Source organism: Sminthopsis crassicaudata, chromosome 6 (genome assembly GCF_048593235.1).
Source record: "Sminthopsis crassicaudata isolate SCR6 chromosome 6, ASM4859323v1, whole genome shotgun sequence".
Lineage (NCBI taxonomy): Eukaryota > Metazoa > Chordata > Mammalia > Dasyuromorphia > Dasyuridae > Sminthopsis > Sminthopsis crassicaudata.
In genome coordinates this window covers 73,541,896-73,564,588 of record NC_133622.1, presented here as the reverse complement: position 1 = coordinate 73,564,588, position 22,693 = coordinate 73,541,896, and the positions used below count along the sequence as shown (strand labels likewise).

General features: G+C 39.2%; 1 protein-coding gene across 7 annotated transcripts in view; it reads left to right on the top strand.

Annotated features, from left to right (window-relative positions):
- Window positions 1-22,693, top strand: part of ZNF827 (zinc finger protein 827) — a 256,489-nt gene that overhangs the window by 165,979 nt on the left and 67,817 nt on the right. For all 7 annotated transcript variants that reach the window (XM_074274621.1, XM_074274620.1, XM_074274622.1 and 4 more), the window contains one exon: window positions 13,999-14,102. In XM_074274621.1, coding sequence (XP_074130722.1) covers window positions 13,999-14,102 — 104 coding nt within the window. The remainder of the gene's footprint in view (window positions 1-13,998; window positions 14,103-22,693) is intronic.

Below are 22,693 nucleotides of genomic sequence, written 5' to 3'. Positions count from 1 at the left end.
TAGTAAAGCAGTGACCTGTGTGGCAGGGTAAGATAGCTGAGCAGGGAGGGGAGGGTGGCTCAGGGAAGGGTAGAAGATTGAAGGATGCAGTGGCTGAGTTTGCTGGCATTTTCAGCCAACTCCCAAGTGCCCACAGCCTCCCTGGGCTGCCGGAGGAGCTGATCGGCGCTCAGACCCCTCAGCAGACTCACTGGCCCCATTGTCCAGGAGAGTGTGATTCCACCCAAGATCCAGGTCTCTCCGTCTAGGAGGCTGACCTTTAGTGTATCCGGGCCTGCTGGATCCGCTTACTTGGGTCTGCAGTTGGCACAGCCTCCCACATGCCCTGGCCTCCTCACAATGCTGCACTTGATGGAGCTTTGGATTGTGTTCCCTGTCCTGAAAAGTTTCCTGGTTCCACAATGGGTAAATGCTAGAATTGGAGGGAAAGGGATCTGTTTCTTGAAAAGTTTTTGTTTTGAGTGTACTGTATTGGCCCCACCAGAAAAATAAAAAAAAAATCCTCAAATATAAAACAACCTTACTTTTCAAAACAGAAACTTGAAGAGATTGCCAAAATGTATACGGGACATATCCCATTCCTTGGCGCCCTATCCCATCCTGACATGGGCAAAGGATTTAAATACATTTATTTATTCCTGCATCCTGCCTTTTGGAAGTAGTTGTCTCCCATTACTGTTTTTCCCAAATGGGTCCTCCAAAAGGACCAGTGCTTCCCCTATCCCAGAACATTTCAAGGCAGAAAATTGATTATCAGATTTTAAACCCCAAATTGCAGTTGATATTCTTTCCCTCCCCCCCCCTTCCACCTGTCCTTTCTTTTGGAGCATTCTGCAGCCCCTCCCTGCCTTTGGGTTCAGGGCTGGAGGTGTCTGCCAAGGTGCCCGCCAAGGTGCCCAAACCGGAAGCAGTGGGAGTTGCTGCTGAGACTCTGTGCCTGGGGCCATGGGTTCTTAGGCAGGCTTACAGGCTCCATGATCCTTGTCCATAAATATAAATTAAGTTTATTTTTTTAAATGTCTTATTTTCTTTAAAAACAAAAATGCACACACTAGATGAGTGTCCACCCACATCAGAGAAGTAGAAAAAAAAAGGTCCTCCTTCTTCCCCTTTTCCTCTTAGATACCTTCCAAAAACTAAAGAAAAACAGTCTCAATGCATGCTGCAGGTTGATGGAAGTCTGCCCTCAAGTGGCAACACTGACTAGAGTTCTGTTCTCCCCCCATCCAGTTCTGGATCAGATTGGAGAGAAAAGCTCCAATCTGGGATTTCCAGTTGCTCAAGATTAATTAGCATTGAAGTCACTACTGTTCCTGTTTCTTTAAAGGCTTCCAAGCCAAATACCACAGGGAAAAATAGGATTTTCAGATACCGCAGGATCATGGGTCATAAGGAGCTTCTTCATGTGTCCCTAAGTCATTTAACTTTCTAAAACTCAGTTTTCCATTTCTGTAGAATGGCAGTGTGACTAAACAGTCAGAATTGAATTTTGGAAGATTCGGACTGAAGTAAAAGCTCTGACACATCATGGCAACATGTGATGATGCAATCTCTCAGTGTTCTGGGCTACTACAAATTGTAAAGCAGATGCCCGTCTACATAGGAGGGCGTTTTCACATAGGGAGTTCCTGACTGATGAACTCCCAGACCCCCTTCCTTCTTGCCTTCCCAACCTCATGAAATCTTTAGAAAGCTCAAACAAGAACCTGTGGGACAATGCTTTGTCATCACCAAGTTACCATACGTGTAGGAAACCATTTCCTTATTCATGAGGCCCCTTTTAGACCTGCACAGACCAATTCCTAATGATACTTTTCTCAGTTTGTCTTCTCTCTTAGCCTGGGACCTTCTTCACTCCCACACAAGAGCATCTACAGCTCCTTTAGCCTCCAAAAGTAAAGTGGTAAAATCTCCTCAGGGTTGGAAAATAAAATGACTATAGTGGCTTCTTTCCTTTTATTTAACTCAGAGTCTGAAATTGTCATCCTCTCACCTGACCTGAGCTATTATTTGGATTAAAGGTTGAGGGGAATTAGAGGAAAAGAAGCTATTGTTAAGAAGGAATGAGCAACTATCACAGAATGTTCCCACCACCAACTTGGGCCTTCCAGTTCCTATTCTGACAAAAAACAGACAGCTACATCAACTTTTATTTTTTTTCTTTCTTTAAAAAAAGCCACAGCCTTTTCTAAATGAATACTATAAAGCTACCCTGCCTGTCCCTGTATTTTCTCTGGCTATTTGAAACATATGAAAAAGCCCGTTGAGGTATATAATTTAGTATATATGTTTAAAATGGACAGATATCAGCTATTCTCACCAGATGAGAGAGATCATTTTCCAATTTTCCACTTACTATGGCAAAGGAGAAAGGGGGCTTTGTTGGTAGATAGAACAGTCAGAAACCAGTGTATTACTTCTAGGTGATTTGCCTTAAAAGATAATAGAAACCACTCATCCTGAGCTCTTACTTACAGTAGACTTATACTACATTCCACACCACAGCAGAGCTAAACAAAAACAAGACAGAGCTAAACAAAAATTTATTACAATGCAAGTTTAATTTTGTTTTTCCCAGCTCACTCCACCCCCACAGTTTTTGTCCTGCTTTCCTGTTTATAACCTGTGTTTCTATCATGTCCCAATAGTTGTCCTTATGTACCTCCAGAAACCTGAGATCTTCTCAATGAGAACAGCCCTTCCACCTGCGCAGGTTGCCAGTCAGCCCTACCTTTTATGTGATTCTTGTTCAAGCTGTCTCACTCCTGTTCAACATGCCAGAGGCATTCCTCTAGCTCTTTAATATGCCATGAATCCCAGTATACTTTGGACTCTCTGTCGTTATTCCTAGTGTCTGCTGTATAACTGATCTACTTCCTTTTGCGATCATATTTCTTAGATGTCCTCATACAAACTCCTGCATATACTCATCGTTGGGTTGGTGCCGCAACTTGTTTGCTATCATTCCAGTTTTGTTTGTGAATGCTCTTGGGTTAATGTTATCTTAGTTGGAATTCATGCCAAGCTTCCTGTAGGCTTGGTTTTTTTTCTCTCTACTATTTTTAATTGTTTTGATGAAGTAGTTTTGCTCATAATATTCTTCTATCATCCTCCTTAATATTTTATAAATGAGTTTATATTCCAAATCATTCTTAGCCCCTGACTGCTATTGTGTCTCTGCTTGTCATGAGCATCAGTTATCAGGACACTTATTTATATCAGCTGAACTTGTGTAGGAAATGGTGATGATCAAGATCAATATTTCTGCCTTTTTCTGTTTCCTGTTTTTCAACATCAACAGCTTATTTTAATAGGTTGGGTGACACAGTCAAAGTTATCCACAATGTCTTCTTGCAATTCCCATCCTGTCTTCCAATTTTATCTTGATTTTGACCTTTGCTTTACCTATTTATTGGTCTGCCTGAACTTAACTGAATCTTCTTTGCAATTCACATTGATAATAGCATTTCTTATCCATTAGATATATTCATTTTATTGGTGTTCAACATGTTCAAAGAAGCTTTCCAATTTTCTTCCTTAAGAGGGATTCTATAATATACAGTTGTGTTTTTTCCTAAGTGCTAAACAAGCCTTTGGTTTCTATTGTTCCTTAAACCTGACCTGTATTTCAGGACATAAATAGAAAAATATAAAAAATAAATACTTTTGTTCATCTTCCTCCATATCAGTCAAATTAGGACTCTGGAGAAGGTTGCTATCTTTAGAAAGAAAAAAAAGTGTGTTTTGTTCAGATTCATCCCGTAAAAAGTGAATGGAACTGGGCTATATATAGTACAAGTAGAATTTAAACTATAATATATGATAGAGAACCTAGTAGAGGCTATAATAGAGATGTTTGTCATTTTTATCCCTTTTCTTAACATTTGTGTCATGTCCCCCAACTAGGTCATAACTTTTACGAGAGCAGACATCAAATCTCATCTATGTTTCACACTGCCTCCCTTTCCCCGCTGCCCCTCACCCCCACCTGCCATCACCAAGTGCAGTGGTCTGCATATGGTGGGTTTTACAGAATGCTTGTTGAATGGAAGTATTTCATTTGGGAGGAGAGGACTTCAAAAGGCTGACATCTATATTGGCATTTACATGGTAAAGAATCATTTTTGTACCCTACTTGACACTCTGCACTAAATAGTGATTCATTTTGCTATGATCTATTATGAACCATTTTATTATTTAGTGTAGTAAATCCTTTCCATTCACATCTCTGAAATCTAATGACTCTTTAGACAGTATTATATAGTTACCAAGGATTTTCCAGGCAAATGTGCAAGGATTTCCTATCAATATTCTAGGCCTTTCTTCTGCAAAAGAAAAGTAAATAAACCCATCAAGAAGCATCCCCACATTTGTTAGGAATAGAAATGGCTAAATCTATGTTATATGAGTAGCATTGACAAAAAGAAAGGAAGGGTGAGAAAGAGGGAGAAGGAAGGGAAAAAAAGAGGGAAGGAGGGAGAAAAAAAAGAGAGAGAAACCAGTGAAGGGAGGGGGAGAGAGAGGGGAGGGGAGGCAGAAGGAGAAAGAAAACAAAAAAAAAATGAGAGATCTGAGGTGTCCAAAACCTTAGATGTAGCCCTACAGCTTGAAGCTTGTTTATTATTGAATAGTATACTATTTTATGCTAATTAACTCAGTCTTACAGGTAGCTGCTACCGTTCAGGGTCAAGGTGAACTTGGGATGTTGAGTGTTGATTTTATTTACAAGGATCTATTGCTAGAGTAAGTGTGAAAGCTCCTGCTTATAAACATCAGCACAAACAGTATCTCCTTAATGCTCTCAACTTTTTTCCAAAGCTTTTGGATTGACAGATTTACTCTTTGCCTTTTTTATTTTCTTTTACTCACATTCAGGAAGCATTTCCTTTTAACAAGAAAATGACCAGCAAACAGGAAGTTAAAGGGTAAAAGAAAAAGAAAAATAGCTAATCTTCCCTTTAATAATTTAAGTTGAATTTGCCAATTGGTAGAATCAACTGAGTCCTACAGGGGAATACTACAGCTTTTTAAGAACATGGTCCACATATGCATTGGTATATGTGCACTGAGTTATTTCATTGATTCTTTCCCCCCAACTTGTTATTTGCAAAACTGATTTGACCTTGTTGTCAGATAGCCCATTATTTCTATTATTTCTTCTACGCTGTTGTTCATCACTGTGAAGACCTGAATAACTTCAACAGGACTTCCGTGTAGAGCCATAATCTGAACAGAGTGACTGGACCTTTGCCCAGAGCACTGAGGATGCTAAAAGCATTCCCAGTCCTTTCATATCATAGAAATAAGAAAATTTGTCATCCAGTTAACAAGACTAATTTAGTTGAAATAGGAAACAACCTGGGGGAGAACTGGGGAGAGATCCTTCTCCCCCATCACCCTCTTCCTTACCCCCACAATGGCTATCCCAGCAGTAACCTCACCCCACTGTGCTGGAATTTTCTCCTGTCTCCACCCTTCCTATGCCTCTTATCCTGGATGCAGTTTGTGCTACTTGCTCTAGGTGCAAAAATTCTAACTATAACTCTGCTTCTAGAAGATGGAATATATAGTATATTTCTGAAGGACCAGACTGGATAGTGCTTCCTCCTAGATCAGACACAATGACTTATAAGGTGAAAAGGAGAAAGGCTTAAGAAATGTTGCTACATCATCTTAAAAATTAAATTGCTTGGTATTACTAATCTAATATTAGAATTGTAAGGTTAGCCCCTTCTGATCTCTCAAAAAACGTGCAAGACTTAGGATAACCGAAGTTCCTTCGGATTTAACCCTAGCATGCAGTCATCAAATGAGTTAGAAGTACAGCATGCTCAGAAATGTATATGTAGAGGTGGGGAGGAGAGTTTTTTTTCTCTACCCACTCATCTCCCCAGAGCTCTAGTTCTAACATGGAGGATATAGAGGGGGAAGGATGAAATAACCAAGGAAACAAAAGTTCTATCCTCTAAACACATTGATTTATTCAGCAATGTATTCCAATTACTCAATAAACTGAGACCAGACCTCCTCAACTTAGGTTTGGACTACAAAAATAGGGGGAGACAGACTTTTATCCATTAAAAACAGTTTTAAAAGACCAAATAACTAAAAATACAATACAATACAGTATTAGGAGATCCAATGTCTAATTGCATAAAGGGACTTTCCAAGCTGGGAGGAGATGAGCAAATAGATACATTTCCCTGAATTCAGAAAAAAAATGTCTCATTCCTTTCAAATGTCTGTGAATAATGAAAGGAACATGAAACAGCTGATTGATCAATGTGGGACCAGTTTTCAGATAAGACATGTAGGTTGCTTGAGATGTACAATGGTGAGAAAACTCCTTGCATCAATCAATTTCACCCAATTCCTATAATTAACCATTTTCTGTCCTAATTCCCTCTATCCCCTCCATTTCCTGAAGGGTGTGTGTGTTAATATTTCAGGGCCTACCTACTTTGGATGCTATGAGAGTGATTTGGTTTCCATGTATACAGTAGGCTTACATTGTGACATCATTACTGTTGTGTGGTTGTCTTTCCTTGGACTCAATACCTTGACTAATTAATATTGTCTCTTACCATAGAGTCAATGACTGTATATCATTAGATCTAGATGTGGCTTTAACCTCAACTTGGGGTCTGGGTTAGAAATATGCTACTCTAGAATACCCAGCTCCTAGAAATTATTTGCTATGGATATATCTGAAATTTCTGAAGAGGCAAAATTTTGAGTTAAAGTATTTCAATGAGCCTTTGTTAAATACTTACAATCACCTGGATACAAATACCAGAAAAAAAATAAATCTCTGCCCTCAAGGACTATATATTCTTCTTGGGTGAAACATGTCCACAGGATTGATATGCCCTTAATAACTGGATGGGGGAAGAGAACACTGCTGACAACGAGGGATCCAGAATATGGTAGCTAGCATATCCAGGATTTTTGTAGTTACATTTACTGCTTCCCATGGGGCATTTATTGAAGATACAGAATGATTCTAAAGTACTCTGCATGCTATAAAGCCAACAATTTCATCAATAGGTAAAAAAAAAAAAAAAAAAAACTCAGAGCAGATGGAAAAGGGGCCTAAGAAAAAGGAAGATAGAGATTTTCTTTGTCTGGTGCTCTGTTAATTACTCCCAGATTTGCTGGGCATTCCTATATCAAGCTTTTTTGGGTTTCTCGAAATTTCTTCATTGACTCTCAGCCCCATGAAATATTAGTGACCCTTTTGTCATAGTATATCTTTAGAATATAATGTCTCCTTTTAAATTTTATTTCTTTTCTTCAAAATTCTAACCTAATATCCAGGTTAGGAAATTATTTGAAATATGATTACTTTATCCTTTTAAACATTATCCATTCTGATCATTTCAGGGAAAACAGGGCTTCTTTTTAAAAAAATGAATATCTATCTGTAATTCAACAGGAATTTTTTCCTGTTTACTTTGTACATAGCACTATGTCAGTACTGGAGAAGATAAGACATGGTCCCTATGCTCATGGAGCTTATTGTCTAGAAGAGAAATATGACAATAAATTACTTACAATGATGGATAATGTGCACAGGAGAGGTGCAAACAAATGTTCTGTAAAGGTCTAAAAGGAAGGAGGAAAAGGTTATTCCCAAATGAGGGAGAAATCAGGGAAGATTCACGGAGAAAAGGAAGTATTTAAATTGGGTAGATAAGCAGGAACTTTTTAATCATCTTTTTAAAATTAACAAACATTTATTTTCTCTCTTACCACCTTCTATTAGGAAAAAAATAAAACAAAACCCATGTAACAAATATTCCTACATTAGCCAAGTCCCAAATTACTATTTCATTTTGCATTTTGAGTAAAAACCCTATAGGTACAAGAAAGGGAAGTCACAACCTCCCCCCCCCCAAAAAATAGTTTGGACAAAAGCATAGAAATGGAAATTTTTTTGGCATAGATGGGTCCTTGAATGCCATTCTGTACAATTGGAACTTTATTAAGCTAAGAATACGCATTGAAAACTTGTGAGCAAAGGAGTGATATGTCCAAATACATCCATAAAGAAGATTAATCTGGTGTGAAAGATAGAGAATGAAAGCAGGAACAACCCTCAGGAAGTTTCCCTGGGCTGCAATGAGAGCCTACACTGAGGCAATGAAAGGGAGACAGAGAAGGGGAAGGATCAAAGAGACATTGTGGAGGTAGAATGGCCTGGACTTAGCAAGGGATTGACTATGAGGGAGCCAAGAGGAGAAAGGGGGGAAACAGCTCATTCTGAGCATGGGCAATTAGGGACACGGTACCACTAATAAAAACAGAGTGGTTAAAAAAGGGTGCAGATATTGGGAGAAAGATATGTGATTGGACATGTTTAGTTTGTCACACCAGTGGATCATCGTAATGAAGATGTCTGTGGGCAGCTGATGATAGGGATCTGAGTTCAAGGATGGAGGATACTGGGTTTAAATAAATCATTAGAGGATGCAATATCTGTTTGACAGTTAAATTAAAAAAAAAAGTCATTCCCAGGAACTCTCCCAAGTATGATCTCCTCTCAATACTTATTTTAATATTACATCGCAATATGGCACTTACCTTAAATTCATATGGGTTATGACAATGGAGCAGAAACTCTGGCAGCTTCTATCAAGCTTTAGTCACTTCAAAAATGGCCCAGTGATGGCCTGTCATCTGAGGATAAGCTAGAATAAGCCCAGAGAGGTTCATCACTAGATCGGCCATAGGGTGATAGATTTTTATGTCTCAATGATTCTCAAAGGCCCATCTATTAAGTTATATGAGAGTCGCTCTCTGTTTGTTGGAAGGACTACCCATAGTGATGAAATCACAAGTCATTAATATAGAGGAAGTATTCTAGTATGTATTAAGAAACATTCTCTTCTAGCAACTTCAGAGTTAACTTCAAGATTTCTAACTTGCATAGGCATCTAGAATTCGACCTGTAGCTACACCAGAACACTAGGGTTTTTTATTGTGAGTTCCAAATTCTCTCTTCCCATCCATCGAGAAGGCAAGCAATATGATATTCATTATACATATAAAGTCATATAAAACATATTCAACATTAACATTTGCAAAGGGGTGGCAAGAAAAATTTTAAAAGTGCAAAAAGAAAAATGTCCTCTAATCTGTACTCAAGGTCCAACAAGTTCTTTCCCTGAAGATGGAGAACATTTTTCATCATGAGTCCTTTGGCATTGTCATGGATCATTGTATTTATCAGAGTAGTTAAGTCTTTCACAGTTGATTATTATTACAATGTTGCTGTCACTATGTATGATACAAAACATGCATTATACACAGACTTGAAACCTCCAGTGAAAGGGAACCTTCCACTCTACCCTTTAGTGGACACCAAGATAGTTCTTTAGGAGATATTTGCCTTACATTGACCCTAAATTTGCCTCTTGGAAATTTCTATACATTTCTCCACTTTCTGGGGCCAGGCAGATCAAGTTTAATCCTTCTCTCATGGGACAGCCCTACAAACATGTGCAAACAACTATCACATACCTCAGAAGTCTTAATCTAAAGCTAAACACGCCCGTTTCATTTAACTGATTCTCATAGAGTATAGGCCTTAAGGTGTTTTGACATACTGGTTGGTTGCCCTCTCCAAAATCTCTCCAAAAATGCAGCATCCAGAACCAAATGCAGAGTTTTAAATGTGTTCTTACCATAATAATGTATAAGTGATGTATCACCTCCCTCATTCTGTTACCCATGCTCGCTTCTGATTTCTCTTCCTGTCCTTTTAAAAATATAAATTGCTTAATCATAGATCTACAGCTGCAAGGACCTCAAAGGTCAAGTAGTTTAACTCCTTCACTTTACATATGAGGAAACTGAGAGTTTAAATGACATGCTATGCCCAAAGTCACCCACACAAAATTAGTATTATCTGGGAGACGTAAACCTGAGTCCCATGACTCCAGTTTCAGTTGCTTTTTACTATATCACATTGTCTCCATGATCTTTCTGTGTTTTCAGGTCATGCTCTTTAGAGACAAATTGCCCTTTTCCTTCTTATCTGAATTAACTTTTTCTTCAGAATTTGATTCTTGGGGCAACAGTGGATATTGCACTAGCTCTGGAGTCAAGAGGATCTGAATTCAAATTCAGCCTCCAATGCTTGACACTAAAAGTATGAAGTCTAAAAATTTAACCCCAATTGCCTCCCCCCCCCCAACCCTTCCAAAAAAGAATTTGATTCTTGATTGTTTCTTGGCTCTCTTGGGCTGACTTTTTTTGATGATGATTGTTGGAGAGGGGAATGGATTATTGGTCAGATTATGCCTGATTTTTCTCACCTCTATCACAAGTTTCAGCAACCAATTCTTCTTCTAGCTGAGAAGTAAGTTCATATATCATTTCTCCTCTTTTTTCCATCTTCTAAAGCAGGGGTGGGCAACCTTTATTTCTGCCAAAGGTCATTTGGATAGTTATAATATCATTCGTGGGACATATAAAATTGTCAACTTGTAGGACTCAAGCAATGATCACTCTCTTTCAGCTCCTCATCACCTATGGTTGCCTTAGCAAATAATTTCTCAGACTTGTTGCTCCCCACCCCTGTTCTAAAGGATCAACATATCATTAAGTCAAGTCAAGAAATAATAGCTCTTCTAGTTTGAACCTAATATGCTTCAGCAGATGTTTGAAAACTTAGAGCTCTTCATCTACTATATTTAGCACATCTTTGTGCTGAGCTTCCTGCTCTGTTTCTACAACTTTTCATTTATGGCCTTCTTCTGACCCAATGGACTATAGTTTCTGTTTCTGTCTCCATTGATCCACTCTTAAATGCTTCCCATAATAAATTGGGCCTCTGGTTCCTTACATGAGAATATGTTCCTATTATATATCACACTGTTGTCTGTCCCTGTTAGCAATCCAGTTGTTTTTTACAAGATTTGTAGGGGTGTGTGTGTGTGCCTGCTGCATGCACACACACACACACACACATATATACACACACACACTATTCCTCTGTTCTAAAAGTCGTGAGTTTCAATGCACCAAGTTTCCGAAATACTCATGAATTCAAATTTGCCTCCTTGTTTTAGTTATTTGTTCTGCAGTTTTTATGCACTTGAGTTTAGATGTGTTGGGTCATGGGATCTGTTGTTACTTCTTTTTTTTTTGTCATGTATTTCTGAGTATCTCTACCGCTATTACATTATGGTCGTCTCTATAACACTTAACTTGGGAAAGATATGTAGGTAGATTTTATCCTCTGCTTTCATTAACAGGTAGGACACTTTTGATATATTTGCAATAGTCCAGAAAATTTTCTTTTTACTAGCTATTTATTAGGCTATTCACCAGCAAAAACCCCTTCATACTTTATTTTAATCCTTGATTTAAAAATAAAAAAATTAGACATTATCTTTAGGTACCTATTTACTTCCTACTTCATCTTAGTCATCAGTAACCCTTATTTCTGAACTCTTCTTTAATCCTTGTTTTTGAATACTGCATTCTAGCATCTCCCAAGTCACCACTATTTCTTGTAGGAATGAGGCAAACTAAGAAGTGTTGCGCTTCTAATCTGTCCCTTGGTGAAGCCGGGGCTCCATAATGGTCCTGTGCTGGTCCTAAAGAGAAGACGCCACCACAATTTTAAGCACCAGCTCCATCCTCTCCTCCTTCTATCAGAATGAGGCTTAATTCTTCCCACCAGGGAATGCTGGCAGAACTAATAGCGAGCATCTGTCTGTTACCTGGTGAGTGGCCAGCCGAGCATACAGGCTAACAATTTATAATCCTCCTAGTAACTGCCCACCCAGAAGCTTAGGGTGACACTTTATTACTCTGTACTTACAGAGTCTGCAGATGCAGATCTTTACTGATCTCTCTCAAAGGAGGATGTGGAGTAGTGGAAAGAACCACTGACTAGATAGGTAGTTTCAGGTAGGTTGCCTAACCCTCTGGGCCATGGCATTCCCAGCTGAGCAATGATGGGTTTGGGCCACATTATCTCCATGGTCCCTTCTAGCTTGAAAATTCTCTCATTCTGTATAAGTAAAGAGAAAACCTTTATCATGGCTAAGAATCTTATAGCCCTTTGAAAGCCACATAGTTTGGGTTTTATTTTTTTTCCTATCTCAAATTTGTAGTTATCACATCTGGGGAGAAAAATTACTTCTTTCTGATTCCAGAGAATCCCTTTCCACACTCTCTCAAATGAAATGATTTGCTTTGCCAGCCCCACCGGAAAAGGCAGCCACATACTTGTTTAGGATCTTTTTGACGTACGGAAGTCATATACACTCAGAAATGAATCCTAATTATACATTTTAAATCATAATTTTTAAATATCCAGCCTTTTAACTCGAACTTTTAAAAATAGCACTTTATATTTTATGAATTAAATGTATTGCACAGTGAAAGGCAGCGTGTGTGCATGCGTGCGTGTGTGTGTGTGTATATATGTGTGTGTGCGTGCAAATGGCCAGCTTTGGAAGGACTCTTTTCCTCAGCCCTGACTCATAGTATCCATGTGATCTTGAAGAAATCACTTACCCTCTCCTCTGCCCCAGGTAACACTCAGAAAATACAAGTCCCAGCTGAGTTGTCAGTCTATATAGAAAGGAGTTTCACACTCTGGCAATTCTTTACATTGATGAAATCATTGCTCTCTCTCCTTCCATTTCCCGCCCCCACCAATTTTTAAAACTAATTTAAATGTGAGCTCTCACCTCCTAATTCCACCTTTGCTGTCTTCTTGTGCTAGGTGACATGCTTAAAAATAATATCTTCTGAGTTCAGGAACGAGCTTGAGGTTGTCTGGGTTCAGATAAGGTTTAAGGTGGAATGGTATAAAAATCCTCTCGTTAAAAGGGATCTCATTCTTTTCTGTTAGTCATGACCAGTTGGACCAGCTGTTCAGAGCTTCCAGGGCTATGGTTTCAGACTCCGTGGGGATTTGTTAGTTTCTCTTAGCTCCAAGGCCACACATTCCACCCCTGACCCTCGCCAGCCATCTTTCATGTATGTTCTATTGCTCACAAGAGGGATCAGGTGCCATTCTGGGTGAATCAGGACAAATCCATCACCACTACGGAGAAAATAAAATGTGTGTCCTTTGACAGGATTGTCTGCTTATCCTAAGGAAAGATGGAATTCTTTGCACAAAAGAAAAACAAAGAGTCCCAGCATGCGTGTCAGCATATCATGCTAAAGAAGGCACTTCAAAGTAGATATTTCCTATTGTAACCCAAGTCTCAAAGTCCATTGGTATAGAACTGTCTCCTCATTTGTCGAGATCAGTGGCTCCTGCCTGCATGGGCGCATTGTGGAGTTGGTGAAATGGGAGAGAGGAGAGAGAGAGAGAGAGAGAGAGAGAGAGAGAGAGAGAGAGAGAGAGAGAGAGAGAGAGAGAGAGAGAGAGAGAGAGAGAGAGAGAGAGAGAGAGAGAGATCCACTCTTCAGTCTCATTAGCTTCTTCCCAGAGTTTTATTTTCCTCCCAGCAGCCTAAAATGGGGTTACCATTGTCCATCTTCACTCTTAAAACCAAAAGCCAGAAGTGATTAAAAGGATTATAAAGCTCTTGAAGAGAAAGGGACTGAAAAACCCCAAAGAAAACATTCGAGAAACTAAAGATACCTCAAGAGACATAAGGAGACTGAAGAGATTGGGGTTGTCTCTCTCTCCCACTCTCATAAATTCTGTCCCATTCCTTCTGCAAGTAAGTGTAGGGCATTGATAATCTCCGCCACCAGCGGCCTTTGGTTCTTGGGTTATACTATATTTACCTGTGTCATAAAAACTCCTTGAGGAAATAGACAAAAGGTGTCTGACCGATGAAACTTGTTTAAGTCATGGTCGTTGACCTGTCCCGGAACCCAGTCTCCTGCTAAACCCTGGAATGCCAATCCCCTCAAATCCCATTGACCAAAGTTTGATGTATATGTCTGGGGCCACGTTTGCATTTATTTGTTAGCAACCTCCATTTACAAAAGCTTACTTTTTTTCCCCCTTCCCAGCCCTTTCTTTTCGGAAGATTCATTTAGACAATCACCATTCACCTCCAATTCAAAAGATCTGCTGCCCAGCGAGTCTGTGCTCCACACGAGAACATCGGCCCCAGGTATGGAAACAGTCTTAACTTTGCTTCTGTTGTTTGTTTGGGAAATGACCTCTGCACTGCAGTGTGTGGATTATCAACTGCTTTCATCCCACCTAGTCCACTGGGTTTTGGGGGTTTTGTTTCTTTAAGCCAAATTCAGACCAAAACACAATGGCTCACACAAAAGAAACAACTACAAACACTCACAAAAGCTTAATGAAGCCAAATTCAGGAGAGGTCATCTCTCCTTTTGTTCCATTCCCAGGGATTCATTTTCTTTCCCATATGATCCCCCTCTGTAATGAATTCCTCTTTCCTTGAAGATAGCCTGCCACAAAGTAGAAGCAGAGAAGGATGTGCTTTACATTGTCATGGCTTTGGGTGGGCTGCCCAGCTAATGGGGAAGAGAGATGGCTTCCTCAGGGCTTTTCAGCAGGGGGGTCCTGAGGGATGATGAGTGTTGGGTAGTAGCCACAAAGCTCAGTTAACCCTGCCCTCCTGTTCTACCACTTTCCTCCCTTCTCATCCATGAGATCTACTCACTTCCTGGTTCTGCCTTTTTACTGTCTCATCCCAATTTCAGTTCAGTTCAAGTATTTTTTTTATTTTTAATTTCTTTTCTTTTGCTTAGGCAATTGAGATTAAGTGACTTGCCCAGGGTCATACAACTAGGAGTTGATAAGTGGCTGAGGCCAGATTTGGACTCTGGTCCTCCTGACTTTAGAACTGGTACAAGTATTTATTTATTAAATAATTATTTATTATATTCTGGAAATATCAAAACAAAAATGAACCAGTCTCTACCCTCAAAGGGCTAGCAATCTACTTTTATTAGAAAGCTCTTGGGCATCTGCTGTTTGAGTCCCTGTACTAGTGACCTAGGGACGGGGACATAGAAACAAGTCTCTCTATTCAAGGGTTTTGACATCTAATACATTCTGTATATAGAAAACTACCTCACTGACAGAAGGTGACCAGTGCTGTTAGAGAGGTATGGACAAAGGTCTTCGCTTGAGGGATTGATTTAGCACTCAGCGAAATCACATTTGGCAAAGACCTCCCAAAGGCAGTAACATTTGATGAGCTGGTCCTTGAAGAGTATAGTTATCCCTTCCACATTGCAACATTCCCAATACATCAATCAAATGGGAATTTGGAGGGAGCTTTGTGGAAGCTGCAGACAACACTCCTAAGCCCCATGATGTGGGAGGGATAACTGCAGTTAGGATTTCACAAGTGGTGATGATGGGAGAGCATATTGTGGAGAGAACTTTACTCGGGCTCAAGTGGAAGAGTGTGTGGAATATTTGGAGAACAGTGGGAGCCAGTGTGGCTGAAGCAGTGGAGACTTCTTGGGAAGCAATGACAAGATAGGTTAGGGCCATATTGAAGAGGGTCTTAAATGACAAACCAGGGAATTTGTGATTTATTTTGGTAGGCAGTAGGGACAGTGGAAAGTTTTTCAACAGAGAGAGTGACAAGTTTCCTCATCCATCCTTTCCTCATTATTTATCCTGCCTGAAATGAAGCAAAGACTAGCTGATGGTTTCCCCTTTCTAATAGATCAAAAACATAGAAATCCGTCTCCATAACATAGAGATGCTCCACGTATATGAAGGGAAAATGGAAATCATTTCTTTTTTGTAGGTAATTTCCTTGGAGTGGGGAGCTTCCTCTACTAACACAGATCAGTAACTCAGTAACTCATTTGTGATTATAGTTTTGGACAGTTGTCTTTGGGGTCACTGAGGTATCAGACAAGACTTGAGCCCAAATCATCCTGATTCTGAGGCCGACCCCCTACCCTCCGTGTCATGGGGCCACTCAGAGAAGGCACAGGATCACACAGTATCATAGATACAGAGCCAGAAGTGACTATAGAGCTCTTCTGGTCTAACCCTCTCATTTTGCAGATTATAAACCTGAGCCCGAGTCACACTTTTAACTTCCACAATAAGTTAAACAAAAAGCTTGAGGGCCATTGTCTCACCTGTCTAATAGTGACGCTGCTTTCTGATGGTCTTCTCTGGGTTCTTTTGTACTACTACCCCCCATTCCATTTGCTAGAAGCACAGGAAAGCAAGAGGAGATACCACTGTTGGTTTGGGAGTTTGAAGCCTGCTTTTCATGTGTTTATAACTGTGATTATTGTCCCAGGTGTTCCTGTGAACAGGGGTGAGAGGTTGGGGGACTGAGACACAGGAGACCACTTTGGGATATACGGAGAGACAGCAAGTGGCAGAGCTTTCTGGAGACCAAACCAGCATCTCTGTATGGATGCTGCTCCCCAAGCCTCTAATTAGGGGTTCAAATACTTAAGGGATACTTGAGTCTAACTGATGACCCTGAATTTTTCTGAAGCACCCGCTTTTTCTAAGCCCCTACATTTCTGAGAGCAACCTGCTTAGATTCACAGACTTTTTAGAACTAGAAAGAGGACTTAGGGAGATCAGCTAGGATAAGTTCCCCGTTTTTCTAAATGGGAAATCTAAAGCCCATGGAGGTTGGGAGTCTTATTGGAGGCAATGTGGCTCCACCAAGAGCAGTATCAAAGACTCCCAGGCAATTGGACTTTCCCAGACCCCCTTAACTGAACATTCATTCTCGTATGGCCCCGGCCTGAGAGGCAGTGTCACTTGTGTAGCACAGTGGGATGGAGGGCCATGCTTAGAGTTTGGAACCCCTGGATTCCAATCCTGCCTCTGAACAACACATAGTTGTTCAGTCGTGTCCAATTCTTCATGACCCCATGTGGGGTTTTCTTAGTAATGATACTAGAGTGGCTCATTTGACAGATGAGAAAATTGGCTCAGATAGCATTAAGGGACTTGCCTGGAGTAAGTGTCTGAGATTGAATTTGAACTCAGGTCTTCCTGAGTGCTCTAATCAGTAAAGCTCTCAGTGTCCCGGACAGCTTTCCAAAGCTACAAGTTAAAGAAGAGTTTACCTGTCTGCTGCCTTGGACACTGCCTCAAAAACGACAAAATCAGGCTTCTAAACTTCCTCTGTCCTTAAGGTTCGGGTCTCTATAATAGTGTTTATGAGTCTCCCAAGTGCTTCAGTAACCTGACACAACAGAGAGGGGGCTATTTTGTTGTCAGCAAAGCATAAAGTAGCCCCTTCTGAATTGTTTGGGAGGGATGGGAGAATACACTGTACAGCAGAATGCACTGGAACTGCTTTTCACCAAGCACCAAGGAAGAGGCAGTGGAATTCTGTAAACCATTATTAATCACCTACTGTGTTGCTGCTGTGCCTTCATGGTCATGGCCATTATATCCAGATCCATTTCTCCACTTCTCCAGAAATCTGGATTAGAAGTCAAAGAGGCTTCTATTCAAAAAACATCTATGTGGTAGCTATTTTAGCTTTTCAGATAGTTCCCATATTTGCTCCTATTTCACACATTACAAATGAGCCTCTCTCACTGAGAAAATATATTCTCTGATAGCTGGTTATGGAAGTATAAAGGAATTTTTGCTTAGTTTGTGCCTTTATTTTCAGACAGGGGCCATTTGAACTACTATCTCCTTCCCACAATGCAGCTCTGAATGGCCAACTCCCCTAGCACCCCCAGGATTATTGCTCTGCCATTAAGTTGATGGATTATGACTTCCTAATGTCAAAGTAATGCTTAGGAATTGTTTGTCAGTAGTGCTATGACCTGTCCTGTCAGGAACCACATGATATATACATACAAATATTATTTTGCTTGCATCCGTGTTTGTTTTGGTGCAATTTAATAAATGGCATTTACTAGTTAAGTTAAAACTTGACCTCCAAGTTAGGTATCGGCATAACTGTTACTCTGCATACAAATTCCACATCTTTTGGGTTACTGGCTGGATTTGGGCTGTGAGCTGGATGAAAGATGGACTCAGATATTTTTCTTTTTTATCTATTCAGGTTTTCTTTGTTTTTTTTTTAACTGTGAATTCCCCTTCATTTAGAATTTTTGCATGCTGTCTTTTGACAAAAATGGGTTTTTAATTGCTAAATTCATATTCTAGGATTACAGAGCAAATGAGTTCTTCAGTGAGAGATACACTATTCATTAATGGTGGCTTCTCTTCGATATCTTCATGAATTGTTCTAGCCAAAAAGCTCAGTCCCTGACAGTCAAAGGGGCACTAAGCCACCCCGAGTGTATCTAGGTAGATCTTCAGATGGCAGACACAGCGTTCCTCAAACATATTCAACAGGCCTTCCAACTGGATGGGACCTGCCAGAGTTTGCATTCTGATAACCCAGCAGAGGGTTATATTTATACTTCTATAAATAGTAAAAGGAAATGAAAGAGTTGTCTAGTTCCGTTTTGCTTCAGTTTGTTTAACAAATAGAAACGTCTTAGAGAACGGAGCTTAAAGTTGGAAAACACTATAATGGCTCTGTTAGGCAGATACTTTGAAGTTTTGTCACGTGGGCAGGATTTTAAGGCATAGGAACTACATAGAAAGCTCACTCTTGGACCAATTCTAGCAAATGTCACTCTGAATCAGTGAAAGGTCTAAATTACAGAAAGCATCTAAAGGAATCTGCTGTTATATTTTCAAGGCTGTTTAGTGGTTTAAGTTAGACAAAGTATTGCCTTGTACAAGATCATTTATCATTCAACAAGCATTAAAACCCCATAGGCTGTCCCATCTATCCTACAACTTCATCGGGTTTTTTTAAAAATATAGAAGATAATGATCTTTAGCACTGGGTAACTTACAGTCTTGGTGGTTGTTGCTTTTTTGGGGGGTGGTGTGTAAGTTATATATGGAGTCTCAATGTAATTTTAGGAAGATAATGTGGTAGGAGCGAGCTTTGTGGAATAGAGAAGGAGACCAATAAATAAGAAGCCAAGTTAAGCAATTATAAAAGTCCAGACAATGAAGGATGATGGTGGTGAGAACGGCACATGACTTCAAGGGAAGATTTGATTAGTGACTGATTAGTGACACTGTTTATAGAAATGTGGAGGGAAAGGGAAGAATCAAAGGTAACCCCTAAGTCAAGCCTGAAATATGACTCCGTTGATGACACAGCAACAATTACAAAAAAAAAAAAAAAAAAAAAAAAAAAGAAAGAAAGAAAATAATTTAAGACTAGGGACCGACCAACAGAAATAAGGAAGAATAATTTTGCTGATGTTGGGTGCCCTGTGTAAAGGATTAATTTATTTGTTTGCTAATGGGTACTTCTGGTCGACTTTAAAACAATTTTGTTAAGTAGTTTAAAGATTTTTACTAAAATCTTAGTTACTTAGCAAACCATTTCCTTGTACAGATAATGCAAATGTAAACTTCATCCCAGGGCATTATCACAAATTTCCAGTTAGTGTAGACTATAATTAATGATGTTTTCTTGCAGTCATGTTCTGGGGTCAAAGAAGTCCTGTGATTGCTCATACTGGATTAAATGCTAAAACAATATTTCAGCAATGAAAAAAGCCTGAATGAAATTCTAGTTTCAAAAGGACTTTGGATAAGGTTCCCTGGTTGCCTGGAGTCTCCTTCAAGAGTTAAAATATCCTAAAGACAAGAGTAAACCAGGATGAAGTTGGACTAAACATCTCTCAATAAACAAGAAGTTCTGAAGAATAGTGCAAGGAATAAGATTTGTCTATTTCCTCATGTGTTTAGTAGTTATTACTGTGGGTTAGACACTGTTCTGAATGCTGGAAATTAAACAAAAAGGGCTTGATATAAAAGGACTTTTATTCTACAAGAGGAAAGGTCAGATAGATAGTTGTCAATACAAAGTGATTTCAGAAGAGAAAAGACTAGGATCAGGAGAAGATTTGTATAGAAAATGATATTCAAGTTAAGTTTTGAGAGAGTCAAAGATTACATTTCCATGAAGTGGAATGGCCTGGGGAGTGGCAAGAAGGCTGAAAGTACAATGCCATGGAACATCAAATAAGCCTGTTTGGCTGGAAGACAGAGTTGCCTTGAGCTGTGGCTCTGTGGGTGGTCAAATAACAACAATGATCCTATAGGAAGGATGCAGATCAAATTGCCCAATGAACCAAGTTAGAGGAAGATTAAGACTATGATGAAATCCAGAGTAGCCCGATTCAGATACCCAGAGCAAAAAATACAGAGCTTCAGTGCATCTGGCTCTTTGATTTTTCTCTGAAGAATTGCTCCTGAGAACATTAGCATTTCCAAAACTATAGGACACTGGTGGACAATTTTGCCAAATTATCGCTTGCTAAAAATTCTTTCAAAAAATAGAACATCAATGTCTCTAATATAGCTACCATGTTTTCTGGTAGAGCCGGTTGTAAGGGGGGATAGGTGAAGAGAGATGGTAGTGTGTCTAGAAAATAGATCCTCCAGCCTTAAATAACTGAGTGGATTTAATTCTATATTGTGGTAGTGGTTATTGTTTTAGAAAAGTACTGCAACTATATGAAAGACCCAGAAAATATTCCATAGCTATTACATTCATAATATATTTATTAATAATGCTTTGTTTACTCTTGTGGTGATTTACTTTTAAAGATAAAAAAGTAGAAGAACCATTCTAATGTCAATTATTTTCCAGAAGTAAGGCACCGGGGAAGTGGTTCTACAGATATTCAGAAGCTCTGATACACATATGCATGTATGTATGTATGTATGTATGTATGTACTTTTTGTGGTACTTAGTGGAGCTTTGATCTCAGTGAAGTGGGTATTCCTTCAGGCAGTACAGATCTCAATCCATCCCTGGCTTCTCATTGGATGCAGCTCTTAGCCTGCAAATGGAGCACATCCAACATGCTGGGAGTTTTCCTCTAGAGCTCTTAGAAGTACATAGGTAACATCAGAACACAAACTCTTCCCATTGGTTAACCCTTATTCTCACATTATGACCTCTCCATCTCCTTTTCCAAAAATACTTCCATGGAACATATCCAGTCACATATGTCGTTACCTTTAGTTTTTTTCCTAAATAGTTTTTGTTGACTTTTATATGACTTAGCTTTCCCCAGAGAGCTATATCTTAGAATAAAAGATTAAAAAAAAAAGGAGAAAATTCAGCAAAAGTGAACAACACCTAAAAACAGTCTGCTATTATATACAACGTTCATACCTATAAGCAACTTGCTTCCTTCCTCCCCACATGTGAGAGGAAGTATTTTCTCACAATTCTTCTTTGGGTCCAAGCTTGTTCCCTATCATTTCCTCACATTCATTTTCAGTTGTTTTGTTTATAACATGTTACATGTTTATAGGTCATGTGTTTTGTTCTTTCCATTTATATTACTGACCAAGTACTTGTATAATTCCAATTCTTGACTCTGTTTCAATTAACATCATCCATGTAGACCAAATCCAGCACATTCAGTGAATGTCTTTACAAAATACAATATAAAATGTAAGTTTTATTATTTGTTGTTTACATGCCCTCATTGTGGCATCTGAATATGTAAGGTTTATGGTTTTTAAAGCTCTTTATTACCTTCTCATGAGACAGTTTTTTTCTTTTTTATTGATCCATTTTATTTTGACATTTTGGTTCCTTTCTACCAGACACCACCACCCTTCCTAACTGCCCCCCAAAACTTTCCAATCAAAAATTACTTAATAGAGTTGCTGCAAGCAACCGTCCAAGTTACTTTCCATTTTTGTGGTTTGCTACTTATTGGTGGAAAGGAAGAACGGGCACTTTGCCTTAGATAATTTTGAACCAACATTGACCATTTTATTTGACCTAAGTTTCATTGATCTTTCCTGTGGTTTTCATTTACATTGTTGGAGTGATTCTATCTATTGCTTTTTAGATTTTGCTTTTATCCCCTTTGCATCCACTCTTAAAAGAATCCTCCATATTTGTTGTTACCTAAGAAACAATATATGCATAAGGGGCAGAAGGACTATCTGTAGAGTCAGGAAAATCTGAGTGGGCGGCTGATCTACACTGGCCATGGAACCATGGACAAGTCACCAGCTCAAATAGACGATCTTTGCAGGCAACCTAATGACTTAGAAAACCACAAATTTACATTATTTATGTTATTTTGAATTTTATCTATTTCATTATATATTTCCATATTTTTATTTCAATAGCATGTATTAACCAGTTTCAGGCAACAGCAAGGAATGTTGAGGAATCATGTATTTGACACTTTACTCTGAGCATCTCTCAGAGAATGGAAGTTCCTTGATTACATCCATGAGATAAGTTTGTACAGCCCAGGTGCCCTAGATTCATGAAATTACTCACATGCATATGTATGTGTATATAGGATACATGTGTACATATAGCACATTCATGAGCATGTATGTGTATAAGTGTCTGATGCATGCATAGATACATAGTTTGCTTTCTGAGACTTAGTGAAGTCTCAGAAGTAGTAAACTTCTAGGTACTAGAACTAGTAAAAATGCTCTGTCTAGAGCATTGAATGACTTCATGTCCAGCTAGCAAATGTTAGAGGTAGGATTCTAATCCAGTTGTTCCCAGTTCTTAAGTCCTTGAATTCTGTCGAGTATTTCAAATTGCCTCTGGTTCCTATGGGAAATGATTATACTTTTTAAGAAGGGTATATATAATAAGAACATATATAAGAAAGGTATGCTTTCCTTCCATGCAGAGGAGTTGATTTCTGAGAATGGAACAACAATGAAGAACATGGC